At 31.9% G+C, this 19,224-nt stretch overlaps 4 protein-coding genes across 13 annotated transcripts; 2 read left to right on the plus strand and 2 right to left on the minus strand.

The window, feature by feature from the left end:
* The first annotated feature begins 4,448 nt into the window (after positions 1 to 4,448).
* On the plus strand, positions 4,449 to 12,427 carry LOC130944054 (zinc finger protein BALDIBIS-like). 10 transcript variants are annotated; one of them, XM_057872181.1, is made up of 9 exons: positions 4,449 to 4,952; positions 5,029 to 6,711; positions 6,839 to 7,011; positions 7,432 to 7,636; positions 7,743 to 7,806; positions 8,304 to 8,367; positions 9,287 to 9,375; positions 10,067 to 10,129; positions 11,842 to 12,427. In XM_057872181.1, the coding sequence occupies exons 1-2, from the start codon at positions 4,811 to 4,813 to the stop codon at positions 5,859 to 5,861; spliced, it is 975 nt and encodes a 324-aa protein (XP_057728164.1). In that variant the 5' UTR covers positions 4,449 to 4,810; the 3' UTR covers positions 5,862 to 6,711; positions 6,839 to 7,011; positions 7,432 to 7,636; positions 7,743 to 7,806; positions 8,304 to 8,367; positions 9,287 to 9,375; positions 10,067 to 10,129; positions 11,842 to 12,427. The 10 variants fall into 10 exon arrangements, with proteins under 10 accessions (XP_057728164.1, XP_057728168.1, XP_057728160.1 ...); XM_057872185.1 differs by having other exon boundaries at positions 11,869 to 12,427; XM_057872177.1 differs by lacking the exon at positions 10,067 to 10,129 and having other exon boundaries at positions 11,842 to 12,095; positions 12,176 to 12,427.
* LOC130945715 (CASP-like protein 2B1) lies at positions 7,413 to 7,893 on the plus strand. The gene is made up of 2 exons (XM_057874423.1): positions 7,413 to 7,636; positions 7,743 to 7,893. Exons 1-2 carry the CDS (start codon positions 7,413 to 7,415, stop codon positions 7,891 to 7,893), a joined length of 375 nt encoding a protein of 124 aa, XP_057730406.1.
* Positions 12,428 to 15,648: 3,221 nt separating the features above from the next.
* Positions 15,649 to 17,549, minus strand: LOC130945717 (fasciclin-like arabinogalactan protein 12). The gene is made up of 2 exons (XM_057874424.1): positions 17,240 to 17,549; positions 15,649 to 16,539 (listed from the first exon to the last, which is right to left on the minus strand). Exons 1-2 carry the CDS (start codon positions 17,485 to 17,487, stop codon positions 15,720 to 15,722), a joined length of 1,068 nt encoding a protein of 355 aa, XP_057730407.1. The 5' UTR covers positions 17,488 to 17,549; the 3' UTR covers positions 15,649 to 15,719.
* A 636-nt stretch (positions 17,550 to 18,185) lies between these two features.
* On the minus strand, positions 18,186 to 19,224 carry LOC130943714 (fasciclin-like arabinogalactan protein 11). The gene has a single exon (XM_057871717.1). It carries the CDS (start codon positions 19,145 to 19,147, stop codon positions 18,350 to 18,352), a length of 798 nt encoding a protein of 265 aa, XP_057727700.1. The 5' UTR covers positions 19,148 to 19,224; the 3' UTR covers positions 18,186 to 18,349.

Raw genomic sequence — 19,224 nt, forward strand, 5'->3', positions numbered from 1 at the left:
AATTTCTGGTGATTATGTAAGTCTTATATATTGTCGGGCTATTTTGGGATAAATATGACTATTGTTTGATTGGATTATTGTTTGGTTTTGTTAAATTAATTCTTTAAAGTTTTGGGAAATGAGTTTGGTTCGTTAAAAATGATTTGATTTTGAATCGATTTTCTTGAGATACGAAAATGATATGAATTTTTTGAATTAGCTTTATTTTAAACTAATTTGGTTTTGAACCCGTTGGAAAGGGTTGTGGAATGGTATAATTGGGATCCAGAAAGGGTGGCAAAGTCCAAATTTTAGGGAAGATACTGGCGAAATTCCTATAAAATTCGAGATTTTATTGAAATGTTATTCGAAAAATTATTATTTAAAGATTTTTACCATTTTACTTGAATTATTCAAAAAAGTAATGAACAATGTTTTGAAATGAATTATTCAAATGAAAATTATAATTTAGTCCTATTTTCTTGAGAAAAATATTATATCTCTTTTGGGAGCAAGTCGTTTCGAAGAAACTTATGTCTTAAAGCTGTTTTAAATGTGAAAATGGTTTATGTTTTTGAATTTGATTTGAGGATTTCAATTGGAGGAGTACTAGTGGATTTGAAAGAAATTGGACTTTGATTAAGTAATTCTATTTGTGACGTTTTGGAAGAAGTCGAGAATTGATTTTAAAAGTGAACTTGAAAGTGGTTTCGATTTGAATGGGCTGGTTTTGTTCTAAGTGATTCAGCTTTGAAAATTGTTTAGGATTTTTAATTTTTGTGATTTGATTTTGATTCAAATTAGGAAAACAATGATTTTTAAGGATTTTTAATGAATTTAAAAATTAAAATTTGGTAGATTTTTTCTCAAAATCTTGAGACTTTGTGGTGATAATTAATTAATAATTCCTAATTTAAAATGGTTAAGCAGATGGTTTAAGAATGAAATAATTTTTAGGTTGGTTTGGGAAAATTAGATGATGTGAAAAAGAATGCTATAAAGAAAAAGGACTTTTGGTTTTAAGGTAAAGTGATTTGAGGAGAAAGTGATATATGGCATAAATGAATGTATGTTTGAGATACTTGGGTAGTAGGAAGGATGGTGGTTCATCCCGCTTGCTCCAGGTCATTGTTTGAGATACCACCTGGGTAGTAGCAAGTATGGTGGTTCATCTCGCTTGCTCCAAGTCAATGATTGTGATGCCTAGGTAGTAGCACGGGTTGTGGTTCGTCCCACTTGTTCCAAGTTGAGCTTTTAAACCCCTGCCTGGGTAGTAGCCGCAGTGGTGGTTATTCCACTGACTCTGGGTTAAGCGGGTAGTAGTAAGGGGGTGGGTTAGTTGTAGCTCAAACCTACTTGCTCCGCAAGGGTGTTTCAGTCCATGATTAGCTACCAGGACGTGTCGGGTTGGCTATTTAACCGACAGATGATATCATCACCCATAGGGAATGTATTCATCATATGCATCTATATGACATTGTTTGGGTGTGCATATTGTAATTGGTTTGCTTATGTGATTATTTATGTTTAATTGCTAATTGCTCTACTTGATGTAACTACTTGATTGAGTTGCTTAGGTCTAGAGCCGTGGTTGATTATGAAATGGATCGAAGGCTGTGTGGTTTGTGTTTTTGGTTTAGAAAAGTATGAAAAACTAAACTGGTTCAGCATAGACTTAATGAACCTATACTTGAAACAGGTTGGTCATTCATATTGTTTAGAAAAAACTTTTAAAAGGGTTTAAGATTTTTGAAGAGTTAATAGCTTCCTCTTTTAAAATGAATTTTGGATTTTGAATATTAAATCTTTGGTTTTGAAAAGATACATACATAAGACGGCTATTAATCACGGTACTTTAGAAACAACTTTATTTTCACGTATCCTGTTATAATAATTTCCTAACCCCATAGTGAGAACCAGCGAGGACGATGTTTTCACTCTCCTACAGATCTTTTCTATTTCAGGTCATGGACAACGAAGTTTGGGAGAGCTTATTACTTTTTTGTTTATCCTATATTTTGTATTGTTTTAGTATTTATTTATTTTTTTCGTTTTTAATTTTATAAGTTTTGTAAGAGGGATAGAAAATTGATATATATATATATTCTTGCATTGTAAGTATTGTAATTGTAATGTAATTATGGATGTAAATATTAAGAAATACGGTCTAAGTTTTAAACAGACTCGTATTTTAGTATTAAATATTTTAAGAGTCGTTGTAACACCCGAGCTATCAGAGTGACGCAGGCAAAAGTGTGATATTTTGATAGTTAGGATGTTACAAGAATGCTCAAGAGAAAGAAGATGAGTGGATTCAGAGGGTGGTCCGATTAAGAGGAAGAGGAGGAGTGTGAAACGTTGGGATAATGGGGTATTTTCTTGAATAAGTGGAGATGATAGCCAAATAAAGAAGATAAGGGGATATTTTTGTCATTTAAAAAAATATTTTATTCAAAAGGACGATTTTAATATAAAACGTTGAAGACGATTTTAAATCCAAAATAAAATAAGGGATGAATTTGATTTTGACCCTAAACTTTAGGGATTAAAACAGTACTTATTCCTAAATCTTAGAAAAATATTTAAATTTTGTATCCATAAATCTAAATACATACCTAAATTAAAAAAATAAATTTAAATATTAAAATCTAAATATTAGATAAATATATTTAAATTTAAAAATATAAAATATAAAATTAAATAAAAATAATACGTATTTTTTATCTCACTTTATTCAATTAATTGATATTAGCTGAAAAAGTTGTAACGTTTTTCATCTCACATATTTATTATTAAACACTAGAAATACATTATGTTATACATATATTCTAATTACTTTATATACATAAATTTATAATAGTGGTAACATATATATGTATAATATAATGTGTTTATGATGTGTTTATAGTATTTATTGATGAATATTAAGTATTTACTGTAGAATTGTTTTTTTTTTAACACAAATTTAATAACACCAAAATTAATCTTAGAAAAAGTTGGTAATATTACGACTTAGATAATAATATTTATAATAATATAACCCTTATAACTTAAAAATTATTTTTTGATACATTTTAATGTTATTATTTTTGTTGTAAATAATTAACATCGAATATAATTAATTTTTACTACGATAGTTTAATTACTAAATGTATTAATATTAAATATAATATTAAGAATTGGATATATATTTAAAAAAAGAAAAATCTCTATTACTAAATATATTAATATTAATAATTGGATATATATATATTAAAAAAAAGAAAAATCTCTTCTCGCTGAAAGCGAGATATTTTTTAAATTTTTTTATTATGATTAATTAATTTATTATGATAAATTTATTTATTTCTGTAACTGATTATTTAGTTAAATAAATATATAAACCGGTATATATAAAAATATATAGATACGTAATAACGGATTTAATTATTAAGTTTTAGTATACATAAAACATTTTTATCTGTATGTATCTGTCTATATTATCAATCCCATCCCCAAAACACACTTTTATATTCTCACTAATTTGATGAAGTTTTGGTTCTTAGAAGGAAAACTATTTTGCATAGTCATATTTATGGTTTTATTTGATGTTTTAATTATTATGCCTCTTTTAATTTTTGACTTATATAAGCTCTTTTATACTTTAAATAAGCGCTTATTTATTTTCTATTTTTTTATTTAGAATATATCAACTTTAGTATTGTCATGAATATTAGGAAAACCATCAAATAATTACTTTTTCTAGAATTTGAACTTTGAAAATTTTATTGAGTCGTATGCTCGTTTTTCTTAATTAGTGATATCTCAAATAAATTAAGTATTTTGATAAATTAAAGTAATTGGTCGCATTAGAACAGCATGTGTAGGATAAGAATGCATGCGGTTTAATACATATATTTTATAAAGTTAACTAGGTAGAGTAAAATTTTTAGAGAATAAAAATGTCACAAATTTTTAAATAGGTTTAATTTGCATGTACTAATTAAAGAATGTTGCAAGTAGTTAATTGCTAGATAAAGCAGCAATACGGCATATAACAATCTACAAATAGAAATATTAAAAGTTGGAAAAGTTTAGTAGAATTAAAATATTAATAATTAATATCTAAAAATAGTGATTGGATCGGAAACTTTTTTTTTCTCTACAAAACAAAGACTATACTTGAAATCAAAGTTGAAATAATAATGAATATTATATATGTGCATATGCTTTGGCTGCTTTGTCTAAAAGAAGAGTAGATTACGATGGAACTAGGCTAGTAGGCATAGTAGCTGGTTTGATGGATTTAGTTGGTAGATTTACGTAGTTACTTAATCAACTTGCTAATACCGTATATGCACCGTGAAAGTGAGTGACACAGACACAAAAGCGGTCCAGCTCTTTTTGATAAGAAGAAATCCACACTGGCGAACCAAAATTTCATTTATTAATTATTATTATTAGATTATATGAATAAGTATTATTCTCTTCTAGCTTGTCTCTCTTCATGAGCATAAAATTAAACTACTCAAGGGAAGTGAAGCCAACACACAACACTTGTGCAGTTGTGCTAGCTAGCTGCCACCGCGATTCACATGTTGTAATATATGTATCAATTTTAATTGTTTTTTTATTATTAATTTTCAGACATGTATGTATATAAATATACCACACCTTTTCTTTCTTGTCTTCATGTTAAAGCAGCAGTGTTAAGCATATGAAAATTTAGATTTTACCTTTTTGCTTTCTTTTCCCTTCTAAGCAGCTGCACCATATTTCTTGTTTTGTTTTAGAATTCTGAATCGTGCATCTCATCCTTATTCAAACCAAGCAATAAAAGCATATTTCATGAATGATGATGATGTCTTCATCAGAAGCCTTTTCATCATCACCATCAGCAGCAGCTCCTTCGAGTTCCAGCATCATCCATTACGGAAACCCTAATTCAATTTCAGGAGTAGTGAAGAGAAAGCGAAGTCAACCAGGAAGGCCAGGCAAGAAATTAAAGAATACTTAATATAGTTTGAAATCTATTATTATATATATGAATTGATGAATTGAAGCATGCAGATCCAGAGGCAGAAGTAATAGCTCTATCACCAAAGTCGCTGATGGCGACAAACCGTTTCATATGCGAGATATGCAAGAAAGGGTTCCAGAGAGACCAGAACCTGCAGCTGCACCGGCGAGGGCACAACCTGCCGTGGAAGCTTCGGCAGAGGGAGAAGGAGGAGGTGGTGCGGAAGAAGGTGTACGTGTGTCCGGAGAAGAGCTGCGTCCACCACGAGAGTTCTCGTGCGCTGGGGGACTTGACGGGGATAAAGAAACACTACAGCAGAAAGCACGGCGAGAAGAAGCTGAAATGCGAAAAGTGCTCCAAGAAATACGCTGTTCACTCTGATTGGAAGGCTCATACCAAGATCTGTGGCACCAGAGAGTATCGTTGTCACTGTGGCACTCCCTTCTCCAGGAAGGACAGCTTCCTCACTCACAGATCTTTTTGTCAAGCCTTGCCTCAATTTCATACTGCTTCCATGCCACCACCATCACTACCACTATGGCTTGACCAAACAATCAACCAAGAGAACAAGCTCGGAGACTTGTTGTACTCATCATCATCATCATCCACACTCATGTCGGCCACTGCGTTGTTGCAGAAAGCTACACAAATGGAATCTACCCCCATGGCTTCTAACAACGACAATGCCTTTGTCGGATTCATGCTCAGCTCTTCGTCTCAGTTCTCCTCCTTCAATAACGATTCAAACTTGATGCAACACCCACTTGGGTTGACCAGAGACTTTCTTGGCGTTGGGGTCACCACCAAGTTCATGAATAATCCAATGGGATCCCTCGTCGACTTCCAAACCAATCCTCTTCATCATCATCAAGAATATATGTAGGTGAGGTTAATTGTATGATACATAGATAATAAAAAGAACAAGTTAAGTTAATTAAGTAGGTAAGTTAATGATGATAGATGGGTCACGGAGGCATAGCATTGAGATGAGATGAGATATGACAGGATCCATCTCGTGAACTAAGTGGGGGCCAACCCATATTTGGAACCACTATCTATAATAATATTCCCTCAGCTCTTTCAATTATTATTTTTGGTAGTAGCAATAGCACTACACTAGTAATCTAGTATAGTAAACTTAACCTACCTATTCTATATCTGTGACTGTCAATGCAATGGAAGTACATGTACGACGTACAACAACTTTACAGCGTCCTATCTACTACTTGTATAATGACCGTGGCTCCTGAAGCCACGCGTCATTTTCTCAATTAACCAGAATAAAAAATCTCTCCTATTATCTATCTATCTATCTTTCACTTCAATTTCTCTCTCTCCCTTTTGAAACTCTAAATGCCCCCTTCTGCTTCGTTCTCTCCTCCATAGCCCACAAACTCATTCTGGTCCATATAATCGCTGCCCATCCACGCTCTCTTTATGGCTCTCCCTGGTTCTCAAAACCTCATTTCAGTAAGCCATATATCTCCATTTGAAAAGCCATCTCTTAAACACCATTTTCAACAACCCCCATCTGAAAACCCTAACTCACCGAGCTGAGCGGAATTTTCGTCTCAGATCACAATCACGGCGATGGCGCTGTTAGTTTCAGCTGGTGAAATGCCGGCGATGCTGGGCGACTAAGATATCTGTTGCGTGGTTGATGCGCTCTCGAACGTCAACAGCCTTGGTGATACATGTTGGGTCGAGATCTCAACCAGCGCTCCCCCGTGAAGGTATTCTCTTGATTTATTTCTTTGTCTGGGACTGGGTCTTTAATCTCTTTGATTTAGGATTTTCCTGTCTGTTTTCGTTGTCTTTGATTTGAGGTTTGGTATGTTTTCTGTTTCTGGATGGCTTCAGATGTTCTGGAGGTTTAATTTTAGCAAGATTAAGAAGATTGGTTTCCGTATGTGCTGTCGCGGTAAAAAAACCTCTACCTTTATGATCTTTGGAAGAAATCTGACCATTCTGATAGTTGGTATAGGTGATTTGCAGCGTTGCCTTTGTGCCTTGAATCTTCCCCATTTCGTTGGGTAAGTCACGCTGATTTCGCATTATCCAACAACATCAAGCTGTATCATTTTTATTCATTGCAAAATATAGTCTCCAAATTAATCTTCATGTCTCTTCAAGAAATGGTTTTGGTATTATGTAGGCCGGTAATGATAATAATACAACACCAACTCTCTATCTTTTTGATCCGTATATACGTTTTTGTTTCACATGAAAATATGGCTGGGGTGTTGATCTGATTTGAGAAAAGTGGGAGAAAAGATAATTGCAGGAAGAAGATAGAAAATATTTGTGCTTTCAGCAAGTGCAATGATATGATAGGATCTCAAGAGTGGTTTGAAATTATATTGGTATTTGTACCTTTTTAGTGGTTGGTGTTCATATCCATTGTTTTCTTTTGCATTGTTAGTGTCTATAGAAAATGAGTTATTTGGGTGTAGGTTTTAGTCCTGGAACAGTTCTAGCGTACCATAGCACAAACCTGAAATTGTTCGATAAGAGGATCAAGATAGCTGAGTTGGTGTTAAGGTTTATGATTCTTGGTCTTGGAGTTGTTGCAGCTGTTCTTATTAGAACTGATTCACAAGTGAAGGTGTTTTTCTCCTTTGAGAAGGAAGCTAAATTCACTGATGTTAAGGCTTTGGTGTAAGTATCTATTAATCTATGTTCTATGTTAATTTCTAGCAATAAAAGTGTTGCATGTTTTGTTGTCCTAATTCATTAGTTTTTGATGGATTAAAAAACTTTGCAGATTCTTGGTTGTTGCGAATGGTTTGGCTGCTGGATACTCTTTGATTCAAGGACTCCGTTGTGTTGTGAGTTTGGTTAGGAGAAGTGTTCTCTTCAACAAGCCCTTAGCTTGGGCCATTTTCTCTGCTGATCATGTATTCTTTTATATTTGAAAGATCACATCTTACTTTTTTTTTTTTTGTTTTATACATTGTGGTCAAAACACAAGATTATCAAGATTCTTGCATCAACATCTTACTTTTTCCTCGAGCATTTTGTTGCCATGTTGATTCATATCACTTATTTTTTTTTTATAAATTCATGCAAAGACATAATAAAAAAAGTAATTTGTCATTATGTCCATAGTGATATAACATGAGTGACAATATATATTTTTTTATTTTATAATTTTAAGTTTTCTAGGTTCCACAAGTTTAGGTAAACTTTCAAGTTTGATAGGCTTAATTTAAAAAAAAAAAATTATTTGTTTGTTTTCACAATTAGTACTTAATATTAGTTTATTTGGGGCCAACTTTTAACATTTATCCATGAACCTTGCAATTCTGGTCCCTACTTTGAATAGGTCTGGTGTTGATGAAGAGCTTCAGGTGGTGCTTATTAAAGGTCATGTAAAAGCTACTTGATTGGTAAGTTGTGTTTTAGTCCCAATTTGATAGTGCTAAATATTGTGGCTAAATTTATTGAAGGTTATAAAAATTCACGAATCTATAAATTCTAAAACTTTAAATGTTTCAGATTTTATAACTTTTGTGTTTATTTAGGATTGTTTTAAATCAATTTTGGGTGACTTCATTGTATATCATTATTTAAATAGGTTCTTTTTATATCATTGGTCACTCTAAAAAGGTTTTATATATGTTTCTTATACTGTGTTCATTGCTGCGTGTCCTGAATGTTCAATTTCAAATTCCCATTTTGTTGTGAGAGTCACAGTTTTCTCACCTCTTTCTAGCTCATTGTGTTGTTTTTTTTTTATAAAATTTGTTTTAGTATTTGGCCTCTATTTTTTCTTTCAAGCTTTTCATCCCATTTCAATATGAGAATTGCCATGGATATGATAAATAAGATTAATCCTGAAGTTACCTATCTTTTGCTGGGAATTTCACATTTTAGAGTTCATTACAGGAGAGTAAAAATAGGAGATAGATAAGTAAATACTGTACCATAAGCTTTTGACATTAAAGGATAGTCAAAATCCTTTATGGCTAGCTCTCTTTTTAAAAGGAACCAATTATATGCATTATCAGCTATTCCTCTCACTTTAGATCTCATATTTTTTACTTACCAAGTCTTGCATTATCATTTGATAATAATATGAACTCATCAGTTCTAAGAAGTATTTAAATTTTGAAGTATGCATTTAAGTTTATATTTCTATTATCATGATAAAAATTGGGTTTCATGTTAACTGTATGACTAAGCAATAAATAATTCAATTAAGGAGCATCATTGATATGTTTGTTGCTTTTATGCAATGAACAGAAGGATCAAAATAGTAAAAAATATGCTTCTAAAGTTGTTTGTGATATGTTTTGCGAATTTCAGTGGATGATATTCTAACTCATGAAACTGAAGTTGCTTCACGGCTAATGAACACGCTCCAAAAAAAGGACCAATTGTTCTCTGATTTCGAGGTCAGTTCCTTAACCAAATAAATGAAAAGTAACTTTTAACATTCAAGTGCATTGTTACTTATACTTTGGTAGCTGCTTTCATTGTCCTATTCACATATTTTACTTTTTTCTCTCACATTTGGTTAAGTTATACGTAGGCCAATCTTGTGCATATCTTGCTATTTCAACTCGCTATGATTTTCAATTGATGCCTTTTACATTCTATGTTAATGCACTCTTTAACGAAAAGAAACAAAAGATTGGACAATGTTATTAATTGTAAGTGGCCAATGTACAATTTTGGAATTGATATCTGAATTGTAAATCATTTGTTATTTGTTGGAAATTCAGAAAATTATGTGCACAATTGTACAACTGTTAAAATTTACTTTAGATTCCAAATGCGAGTTTGACTATAATTTTACTTTGCTTAAAGATTTTGTCTTTATGATAAAGATATTTTGCTTCTTGATTAAAAAAAAAAAATAGAAGATGAAGAATACTTTAAAATTTTAAACTTAGTCTATGAAAGTGTAGTTTTTTTTAAAAAAAAAATTTTAGCTTCTTTCTTTATAATAATACCATTTTGTGTAAGAAAATTGGAAATAATTACGCATTGAATTTCAATGCTAAAGTACCAGAGGCTATATTAATATAGGAGCCTTTTATATTTATAAACTAATCATAATCACAATAGGATTACCTATTGTAGGACCTTGATAAATGTTTATTGTGGATAGAAGCACCATAAATTTGGATTTGTGGGCCACTGCTGGTGAGTTAGTTCACTATTTATCAAGTTTTGTTTTTGGAGGGTCTTGATTTTTCTCAATTTTATTTTTAAATATGACAAGAAGATTACAATATATTAAGATTTTTAAGCTATTGTGGAGCTAATGAAAATTAAATGTGATTATTATGCTCAATTATGCCTTTTAAATATTCTTTGGTTTAGAGAATTTATCCAATTATTTTAAATTTAGATGAATGAAGAAAGCAATAAAAGTGACGGTAAATTTATTTGATTTTTTTTTTAGAGTTTCAATTTTTGTTGTGTTATGGATTCTCTTAATTGGTCATTTTTGTTATGGGTAAGTGTTCTTATACTTGATAATTGATGAGGATAACATTTGATATAATCAATAACAATTGATTAAAATTGCATCTTAGGAGTTCTACCAGAGCTGTTAACTAAAAGTTAACCCCTAAAAGCTGTGAAGTACAATTGCATAAAGCAGTTTAGTTACAAATGATCTTAATTAGTTTATTGTTTGCTCTTATTAGTTGTCTATCACTATGTTATCATGCTATAACTTTATTGCAATTTACTTCTGTTTTAAGACAGAGTGTTGATTGGACAAAAGTGAAATTTGAGGATAATCAAGTTTGTTTGGATTTCTTTGAGATGATCTTTTCTACTTATACATTTAACCTATTTAATATTTTTTAGTTTCTCCTCTGGAAAAATGGGACATTGACTATTATATTTTATTCTGAACTTATTGCTCTTATAAAAAGCTGAGTACTTTTCTTTCTTTTTTCTTTTTTATTAAAAAATGTATTTAGATCCTAATATCAGGCGTTCTTCAGAATAATACAATTATATGAGTAGTGATGCTAAATTAAAATACTTAAAATAATGAGACTTTTTGAATAAAAAATTTTCTTTTTGTGTTTGGGATCTTCTAATGAGTTAAAATCATGACAAGCTCTGAATATTAGGAAAAAAATAATTGAATACGATTTTTGTTTAGAGACATATAATTTATGAATTTGGTAGAGATATATAAATCATTACTTTTATTTCATCTTTTTGTACAAGTAGTACTTGATATAGATCTTTTTTCCCTTCAGTCCTTCACAAAATTGAGAAAGTATAAATAAGCTTTAGTAAAAGAGCGTAGGTTAGTTAAGGAGAGTAGGTGAATCAATGGGAGTAGGTAATATACATTTCTAAAATAATCATATCTCTTGATTATATTGTTGAATATTAATATTCAAGCAAATAACTACTCTATTTTATACCAAATATAGTCATCAATAGTTACTAAGTTGCTATATAAAAATTGATTTCATTTTTTGTTATTTTCAAACTTTATTTTTTGCTGTAGTAGAGTATTAGACTTCACTTTTTTTGTTTAGTTGTTGATTTTCTACTTTGAATCTATTTGCAGCCTTTTTTTTTAAAATAATTCAATACATTGTTAAGTTAGAACTGGATCTCTTACTTATTCAGTGAAATAACTTCTTTTGATTCAAAAGTTTGTTCTTATTTCTCCTTATTTTTGAGAATTCTTTGATGGATTTGCACTTTGATTTCGTTGCATGTTTAATGAGGTTCAATAACCAATATATTTATGTGTTTGCCACAAAACACTCAATTTTATTTTGTAATGTCATAGATTCTAATGACCTTTTTGATTTCGAAGTATTTCTTTGTTCATTCATTACTTTCGAAATATTTCTTTGTTCATTCATTATTTGCAGATGTTGGTTTGATTTTATGAATTTCAGAGGGATAGAGGTAAGATGCTGTAAGTACATTATAAAGATATGGCAAGTGAGGTGTCGAACAATTTCAGGTTCATGAAGAAATAATGGGATGGTTTAGCATCAAGCATGTTGAGCTATTAAACTGGTTTGTTTTAATGAAAAAATTGTAACACTAGAGACAACTTATGTAGCTGTGAGATTTTGCCAGCCTCTATGAATGTCCAATGTGTGGTAAAGAGCCAGAGAATGTACGCCATCTTTTCTTTAGTTGTGATGTAGCATTGAGTCTTTGGGGCGATGTACTATATAATATAGGTTTGCATTGTAGATGAGCTAAAGAATGCTTAAAGTCATGGATTGCGGCACCGATTCCAGCGAGGTATAAGCAGCAGTGGGAGATAAATACACAGGTTTTGAAATGGGAGATAAAGTATTGGAGCCAATCTTGGGTGTCGAATAAAGAAGAGCGCAAGAGAGGAGAATTTAAAATTCAATAATATAATGATTTGAGGAGTGGATGAAATATGTACATATGCTTTGTCTTATTGTGGTCTTGATTATTATTATAGGATGGTTTTTATCTTCTTTGCTTGATTTAGAATAGTAGTTTCTTTAAGTTGTTGGTCTATTTAGCAAGATAGTAGTGGGTTTATGTTCTGCTTTAAGCCTTTGTAACTGCTACTGGTCTCATGTCTCTGATAGGTTTAGTGCGTGATTTCTTATTTAAAAAAAAAGATGCAGACAAGACAAGCTATTAGCTCTAAGGTTACAGCAATAGGGGGTAGAAGGTAATTTTATTCGGGGGTTAAATTTCTATTTTTATTTTTTTATTGAACAGTTTTATTGTTTTAACTGCCATTACTAATGTTATTGTCATTGATGATTATTATTAGTTTGGGAAAAATTATGTGTGATTTTTTTTATTATGGAGGATAGGATATGACTTTAAAGGTTATTGTTATTACTTCTAATCAGGTACAAAAGTTGCACCAAGGACTCTCTGGAGCTGCTGCTACTATTGCCTAAGGTTTTCAAAAATTGTTTTCAAAAATTTGTTTTTTTACTCAATTTATAGGATTGCAGGAATTTTATATATTAAGGCAAAATTCATTGAGATATTACTTATCAATTTGAGTTCTTTATAATTTTTAACAAAGACTTTGTTTTATATCAATGAGCGTTTTTGACATATATATTTTTGCTCATTATGTTAGCCAATTCTGTTATATTAAGATTTGTAATTATCTAAATTGTGGTGTCTTGTGTTGATTTTTCTGTTTTGAAGAAAAATTGATTTGATCAGACTTGGACAATATTCATGAAAGGCAAGAGAGTTAGTTAATTAGTACAGAAATTATACTATACAAAATAAAATAAAAAATTCTCTCTTTTCAGGTGAAGTATCTTTTTCTTTTTTATTTATGTTCTCTCTTAACAAATATTTTTTTAAGCATTTATAATAATCAAACATAGAGAAAACATTCACACCCTAATTTATTAATCTTCTATTCAATTTTAACGAGTTAAAATCTTCCTTTTTCATAAAATTTTAGAGCATTGCCTAGAAGAGCAAGTAACTGAATTTAACGCCATGTGTGATGTGTTTAATAAGTAACAAATTTTAGAGAGATATTTCTTAATATGTTATTTTTTTCCATTTAATATTATAACTGATAAATAAAGAACAAATTATTTTTGTATGTAAAAATTACACAAAATAAATTAATTATTATTTTTAAAATTATATACTAAGTTGATTAATTCGTTTATAATGTTTAATCTCATTAAAAATATAAAAATCACATTATACCACTCAACAACCTATTAAAATTACAAACAATTCAAAGTCTCAATCGTATTTTATTGATGTGTCATTTTTACAATATTTAAGAATAAATAATAAAAAAAAAGTAAAAAGAAAGAAATAAAAGGTAAAGGAAGTCTATCAAAAAAGTCTATTACTTATATTTGTAATTTTTTTTGACTCACTTATTTGTATTTGAGAGGAATATAAAATCATTGTTCTGTAAAATGCAATAATTTTTTAAAAATTTTACCAAATTATTTTGCTTACAAATAAAATGAAAGATCATCCCGCTAAGGCACCACAAGTTTTAGAAAAAGTATTTAAGCTATGATATTTTAGAGTTGATGTGTTTATTTTTTTTGAGACAATATAAATTATACATTTTTAATTAAAAGAGCAATTAATCTTTTTCGAGTTAAATTGAATAAAAAAATTTAGCTAATAGATATTTTTTACTCGTGCATTGCGCGGGTCCTCTGCTAGTATATATATATATATGCTGTGGTGATCAGTGCTGACTGTCACATACTTTTAGTTCTTTAGAGGCCGTGAACCTCTACATCTATCTATATCATCCATCCTCAAATCAAAAATTGGATATTGCTTTAGCTTCTTCAAATCCAATCTCCATTATTTCTTCAATGCATTACAAACATTATCCAACAATTTTGAAATACTTGATGATAAACACTGATAAGCAATTTAAGCCACGTTGAGGAATTAGCTATTTTAGGGTTTAGATGTTTTCTTCCCCTCTTCGTTCCTGAAGTAAAATGTTGGGAATAGGTTGACAGATTCTTGGTTAGGTATAATTTGGTGAGTGTGCCTAAAAATGAAACTAATAAGTATATTGAAAAAGTACGTAGTATCATAGATCAGTATAATATATTGTTTTGATTAGCAGTGTTAACCAACCATATTTAAAAATATAATGTTAAGTTACTAGACTAAAAATATTAAACTGCTAATTAAAAATACTAACCAATATAGAATAATGTAGCCGGGGAATTTACTATATGAGCAAAGAGTTCAACTATTGTTTCGTTGAATTTGGCAACAATACTGATGAATATTTTATACTTTATAGACCTAGTTATCTATTATTTGTTTGGGGAATTTCATGATGAGAAAGTCTACGAATTCATCACTTTTATTAAAATTTGATCAATACTTAATCAGTAAAAGCAAAATAAGTAATATTATACTATTATATAAAATATCACACTATTAAAAATATTAACTATGACTGGCTAACCCCCTAACACTCTTCTTTTTCTTGATGTATATGGAAGTTGTGCTTATTTTGTTTAAATGTAGAAATAGAGCAAACTAAGATTTATCTTTATATTTTTAAATTATATAAATAAAATTTAGACACCATAAAAAATACTTATTTGTTTTTCACTCGAACAAGATCTGTGTTTATATTACCATGGATTTACTTTTGAAAAATTCTAGGGAGCCAATGGCCTAAGCGTACAATGTGTACAATGGAGGTTTAAGAAGTATTAGAGATATGACCATTAGTGTTATATTGTCCTGTCAGGTTATGCTTTTGGGATGAGTGGTTTCAGATATGGTATTAGAGTTCTAAATTCGAAAGGTCAAGAGTTCGATCCTTGGTGAACCCCAAAATCAGTTTAATTTTTTATTGAGATGTTTATTATCCTTGGTTATTCTAGCTAGTATGGTGATGTTCATTTTATTCATGGACCAAAAATTTAGCCCATTGTACACATTGTACACTTAAGCCATTGGCTCCCTAGCACTACTCTTTACTTTTTTATACAGATTCAACCCCAAAATCAGTTTAATTTTTTATTGAGATGTTTATTATCCTTGGTTATTCTAGCTAGTATGGTGATGTTCATTTTATTCATGGACCAAAAATTTAGCCCATTGTACACATTGTACACTTAAGCCATTGGCTCCCTAGCACTACTCTTTACTTTTTTATACAGATTCAAGATTTTCTTATTAGAAAAGCACGTAGAAACAAAAAACATATCACAACGCTCCATTAGAAACAATGCGTAAACACAGCTTCATTTACATGTTATATAGTTTATGCGATCAATATTATTAGCATGACCATAAACACAGCGGAAACCTCTCTACTTTTCGTAGATGCAGACGTCTTAGACGGAACAACCTGTGTCGACGACGGTTCCGAATTGTCGTCTAACGGCTTCTCCTTATCAGGTTTCGGCGCCTTCGCTACCTCGACTGCCGGTGCCGGCGCCAGAGTAGGTGCCGGCGCGGCAGCAATCTTGGTGGGGAAGAAGTCGGATGGGAGAAGCACCTTAGCAACTTTATATATTGCAAGATGGTTATCCGTGTATATGATCCCATTGATGGTGGTGTTAACTTCACCCGTTGAAATGTTGACACTTCCACCATAACTGATCACGTTTAGTTCAACTTTCCCTTGTTTAGCACCGGCTAGTGTTCTAACAGGGTTAGTTAACGTATTAAAGTTGGAGCTGGGGACGAATTCAGGGAGAACATGGAACTGAACGAGCTCAAGCTTTTGCGCATTCGAAAGCATGTTGAGGAACCCTGGTTTGAGTTGGGAGAAGGCGGCGTCCTCCGGGGCGAAAATGGTTAGGCCACCGGATTTAATGGTTATGAGCTGTGAGGTGAGTTGGTTGATCAATTGTGTGGTTTTCATGAGCCTGATGAAGGTGTTAAAGGATCCGCCTCTTGTTAGGATTCCAAGGATGTCCACGGCGGAGGTTGGTAGTGGGACTGGTGAGAGAGCAGCTAAGGTGGTAGAACACATGAGGGAAGATATTAGTACTAGTGCTAATGGGTTTGATAAGAGTGATTGCTTCATGTTTATTATGTTCATGTTATTATTGAATATGATTATTGATGGGGCAAATTATATATATATAGTAGGGGTTGCAGGTATTTGCTTGGGAGGAAGATTAAGGTAAGGTACTGCAATGCATCAGAACAATATATGTGATTGAGTAAGGTTTCTTATTATGATAGATTGAGCATTTGAGAAAATAAAACTCTCACTCAGACAATGATTGACACATATATATTCTCCTCAATTAATTCCTCAACTTACATGTATATAGACGGAGCACCTTTGCTTGCAAATTAAATGACATTTTCATATATAACATACATGCATCTAACTCACAAGCACAATATATAGTATCAGATCCGAATAACATACTCCAACCACAAAATATTATATATAACTCCTAATACCCACCCATATTTATATTAATTTGTTGATTAAGTTCAACTCTAGTACTAATTGGACTAATTATAATATAAATAAAGGCACCACAAGAGCTTTATCTCTCCTGAAGGCATTGTCATCTGCTGCAAGGATTGTTAGGCCATTACTACTCTTGGCTGCTATAAGTATCAGATCCGAATAACATACTCCAACCACAAAATATTATATATAACTCCTAATACCCACCCATATTTATATTAATTTGTTGATTAAGTTCAACTCTAGTACTAATTGGACTAATTATAATATAAATAAAGGCACCACAAGAGCTTTATCTTCTGAGAAGGCATTGTCATCTGCTGCAAGGATTGTTAGGCCATTACTACTCTTGGCTGCTATAAGCTCTTTGTTGATGCTCTTCATGCTCTCTGTTATTTTCAGCAGCATGGTTAGGACTATCAATGTGTTTTTCCTTTTCAAGGATTCTGGTTATGTCATCTAGGGTTGAGTCACAGCAATCTGGAGCCTGAGGCGATGGTGCTGATGCAGGTGCCTGTGCCATTGTGACTGAAGAATTCAAGGAAGAAATCAAGAGGACTAGAAGTAGTGACAAGGAAAATAGAGCTTGCTTCATCTTCTACTTAATTATTGGTAATGAAGGCTTTTAATCTCGTGTTTTAGAAAGAAGATTTAAATGATATTTGATTATATAGAAGGCCAAAGAAATGATAGAGACTTGGGATAGGTGGAATATTAGTACTGCCATTTATTCCAAACCTTAGATCACATAAATAGGAATAGATATTAGATTCGAACATGTACAGTAGAATAGATTAACATTACTATTTTTGATATGTTAGTACAAGGAATATGGTTTGAGTATGGGACCAGCAATTAATACACGAGCTCCAGAGAAGTACTGAATAAACTCTAAGAACATGGATGATGATTAATACAGATCAAGTTAGTTGAGACTTAGAGAAGAGATTGAATTTAATTTCCCTTTTTCCATGCTTGCACTCTTAGTATTTCTCTGCAATTATCCATAAATATGGCTATTAAAAGGTATTAAAATACTTCCATATAAAGTAACTACCATTAATTTTCTCTCAGTCTCATATTCCTTGTATGACTGCCAGAAGAAGTAGGATTTACACTGATGTATCATATTATATTATATTGAAGTTTCTAGAAGAAATGAAACACAGAAGCCCAAACCCCTCAAACTGGCCCAAGCTAAAGAGTTTCCTGCCTTAATAGCACATTTTTCCGAGCTTATGGTGAACAGGTTTTGTGAAATTTAATATCAAATTAATCAAAGCATATCAGACATTTTACTAACAAAAAGTTGAAAAGAACAAATCAGACAGCAAAGCATACTCTTGACATTTCAGAAAGTGAGAAAGAGAAAACTAAGCAAAATTTAAAAGAATCAAGAAAAGAAGAGTTCTTCACAAGTGAAGCAACCAAATGGATGATGATCATCTTCAAGTCCATCATATCATTGCTACTACAACAAAACCAACAGCAATATACATCAATGCAGTTCCTTGAATGCTAAGTAAGCTCAGTGCAGCAGACTTATCCTGATTCTCTTGATCTTCAGTAGAAGACTTCTTATCAGCAATGGGTGACTCTGCCTCGACCGGAGCGGGAGCAGGAGCCTTAGCCTTCACAAAGAAGTCCAAAGGAAGCAAAACCTGGTTGACACGGTATATGGCCAGATTGGTATCAGAGTAAACAAGTCCATTGATTGTGGCATTGACGACCCCAGTTGAAATGTTGACACTGTTACCAGATGCCATCACATTGAATGGAAGCTTTGTGGGATCCTCACCAGCCACTGTTTGAACAGGATTGCTGAGAGAATCAAAGTTTGTGCTTGAAACATATTGAGGTAAGATGTGGAACTGCAAGAGCTCTATCTTCTGGCCTTGGTTGAGGGAGTTCAAGAACCCTGCCTTAAGTTGCGCGAAGGCGTTATCGTCCGGGGCAAAGATTGTTAGGCCACCACTCTTTGCTGTCATCAGCTGTGAGTTGATGTTGCTCATTATCTCTGTGCTTTTCAGCAGCCTTGTTAGAACCCTGAATGTTTTCGCCTTCTTGAGGATTCTGCCTATGTCATCTGGTGCTGAGTCAGAGGAATCTGGAGGATCTGGTAATGTAGGGACTAATGGTTTTGATGATGTTGGGGATGAAGCTTTTGGAGATGGTGCTGTTGCTGAATTGGTGCAAGAATAGAAGGTAGCAAACATGAGTAGAAGGAGGGAATAGGACAACTGAACTTGCTTCATTTTTTCTATAGTTAGTAGTCAAAATCTGAAAGTGAATCAATTTGCTTTTATTCTTGTGCAAGTATGTAAAGGACATG

Source organism: Arachis stenosperma, chromosome 8, assembly GCF_014773155.1.
Source record: "Arachis stenosperma cultivar V10309 chromosome 8, arast.V10309.gnm1.PFL2, whole genome shotgun sequence".
Classification (NCBI taxonomy): Eukaryota; Viridiplantae; Streptophyta; class Magnoliopsida; order Fabales; family Fabaceae; genus Arachis; species Arachis stenosperma.

What these genes read in the sequence shown, in the direction of transcription:
- LOC130944054 (XM_057872181.1), top strand. Translation starts at nt 4,811, where the DNA reads ATGATGATGATGTCTTCATCAGAAGCCTTTTCATCATCACCATCAGCA. An exon ending in AAGTCAACCAGGAAGGCCAG is followed by an intron (nt 4,953 to 5,028) that starts GCAAGAAATTAA and finishes TGAAGCATGCAG; the next exon opens with ATCCAGAGGCAGAAGTAATA.
- LOC130945717 (XM_057874424.1), bottom strand. Translation starts at nt 17,487, where the DNA reads ATGAAGCAAGCTCTATTTTCCTTGTCACTACTTCTAGTCCTCTTGATT. An exon ending in AGAGCTTATAGCAGCCAAGA is followed by an intron (nt 16,540 to 17,239) that starts GTAGTAATGGCC and finishes TATATATATATA; the next exon opens with ATTTGCCCCATCAATAATCA.
- LOC130945715 (XM_057874423.1), top strand. Translation starts at nt 7,413, where the DNA reads ATGAGTTATTTGGGTGTAGGTTTTAGTCCTGGAACAGTTCTAGCGTAC. An exon ending in ACTGATGTTAAGGCTTTGGT is followed by an intron (nt 7,637 to 7,742) that starts GTAAGTATCTAT and finishes AAAACTTTGCAG; the next exon opens with ATTCTTGGTTGTTGCGAATG.
- LOC130943714 (XM_057871717.1), bottom strand. Translation starts at nt 19,147, where the DNA reads ATGAAGCAAGTTCAGTTGTCCTATTCCCTCCTTCTACTCATGTTTGCT.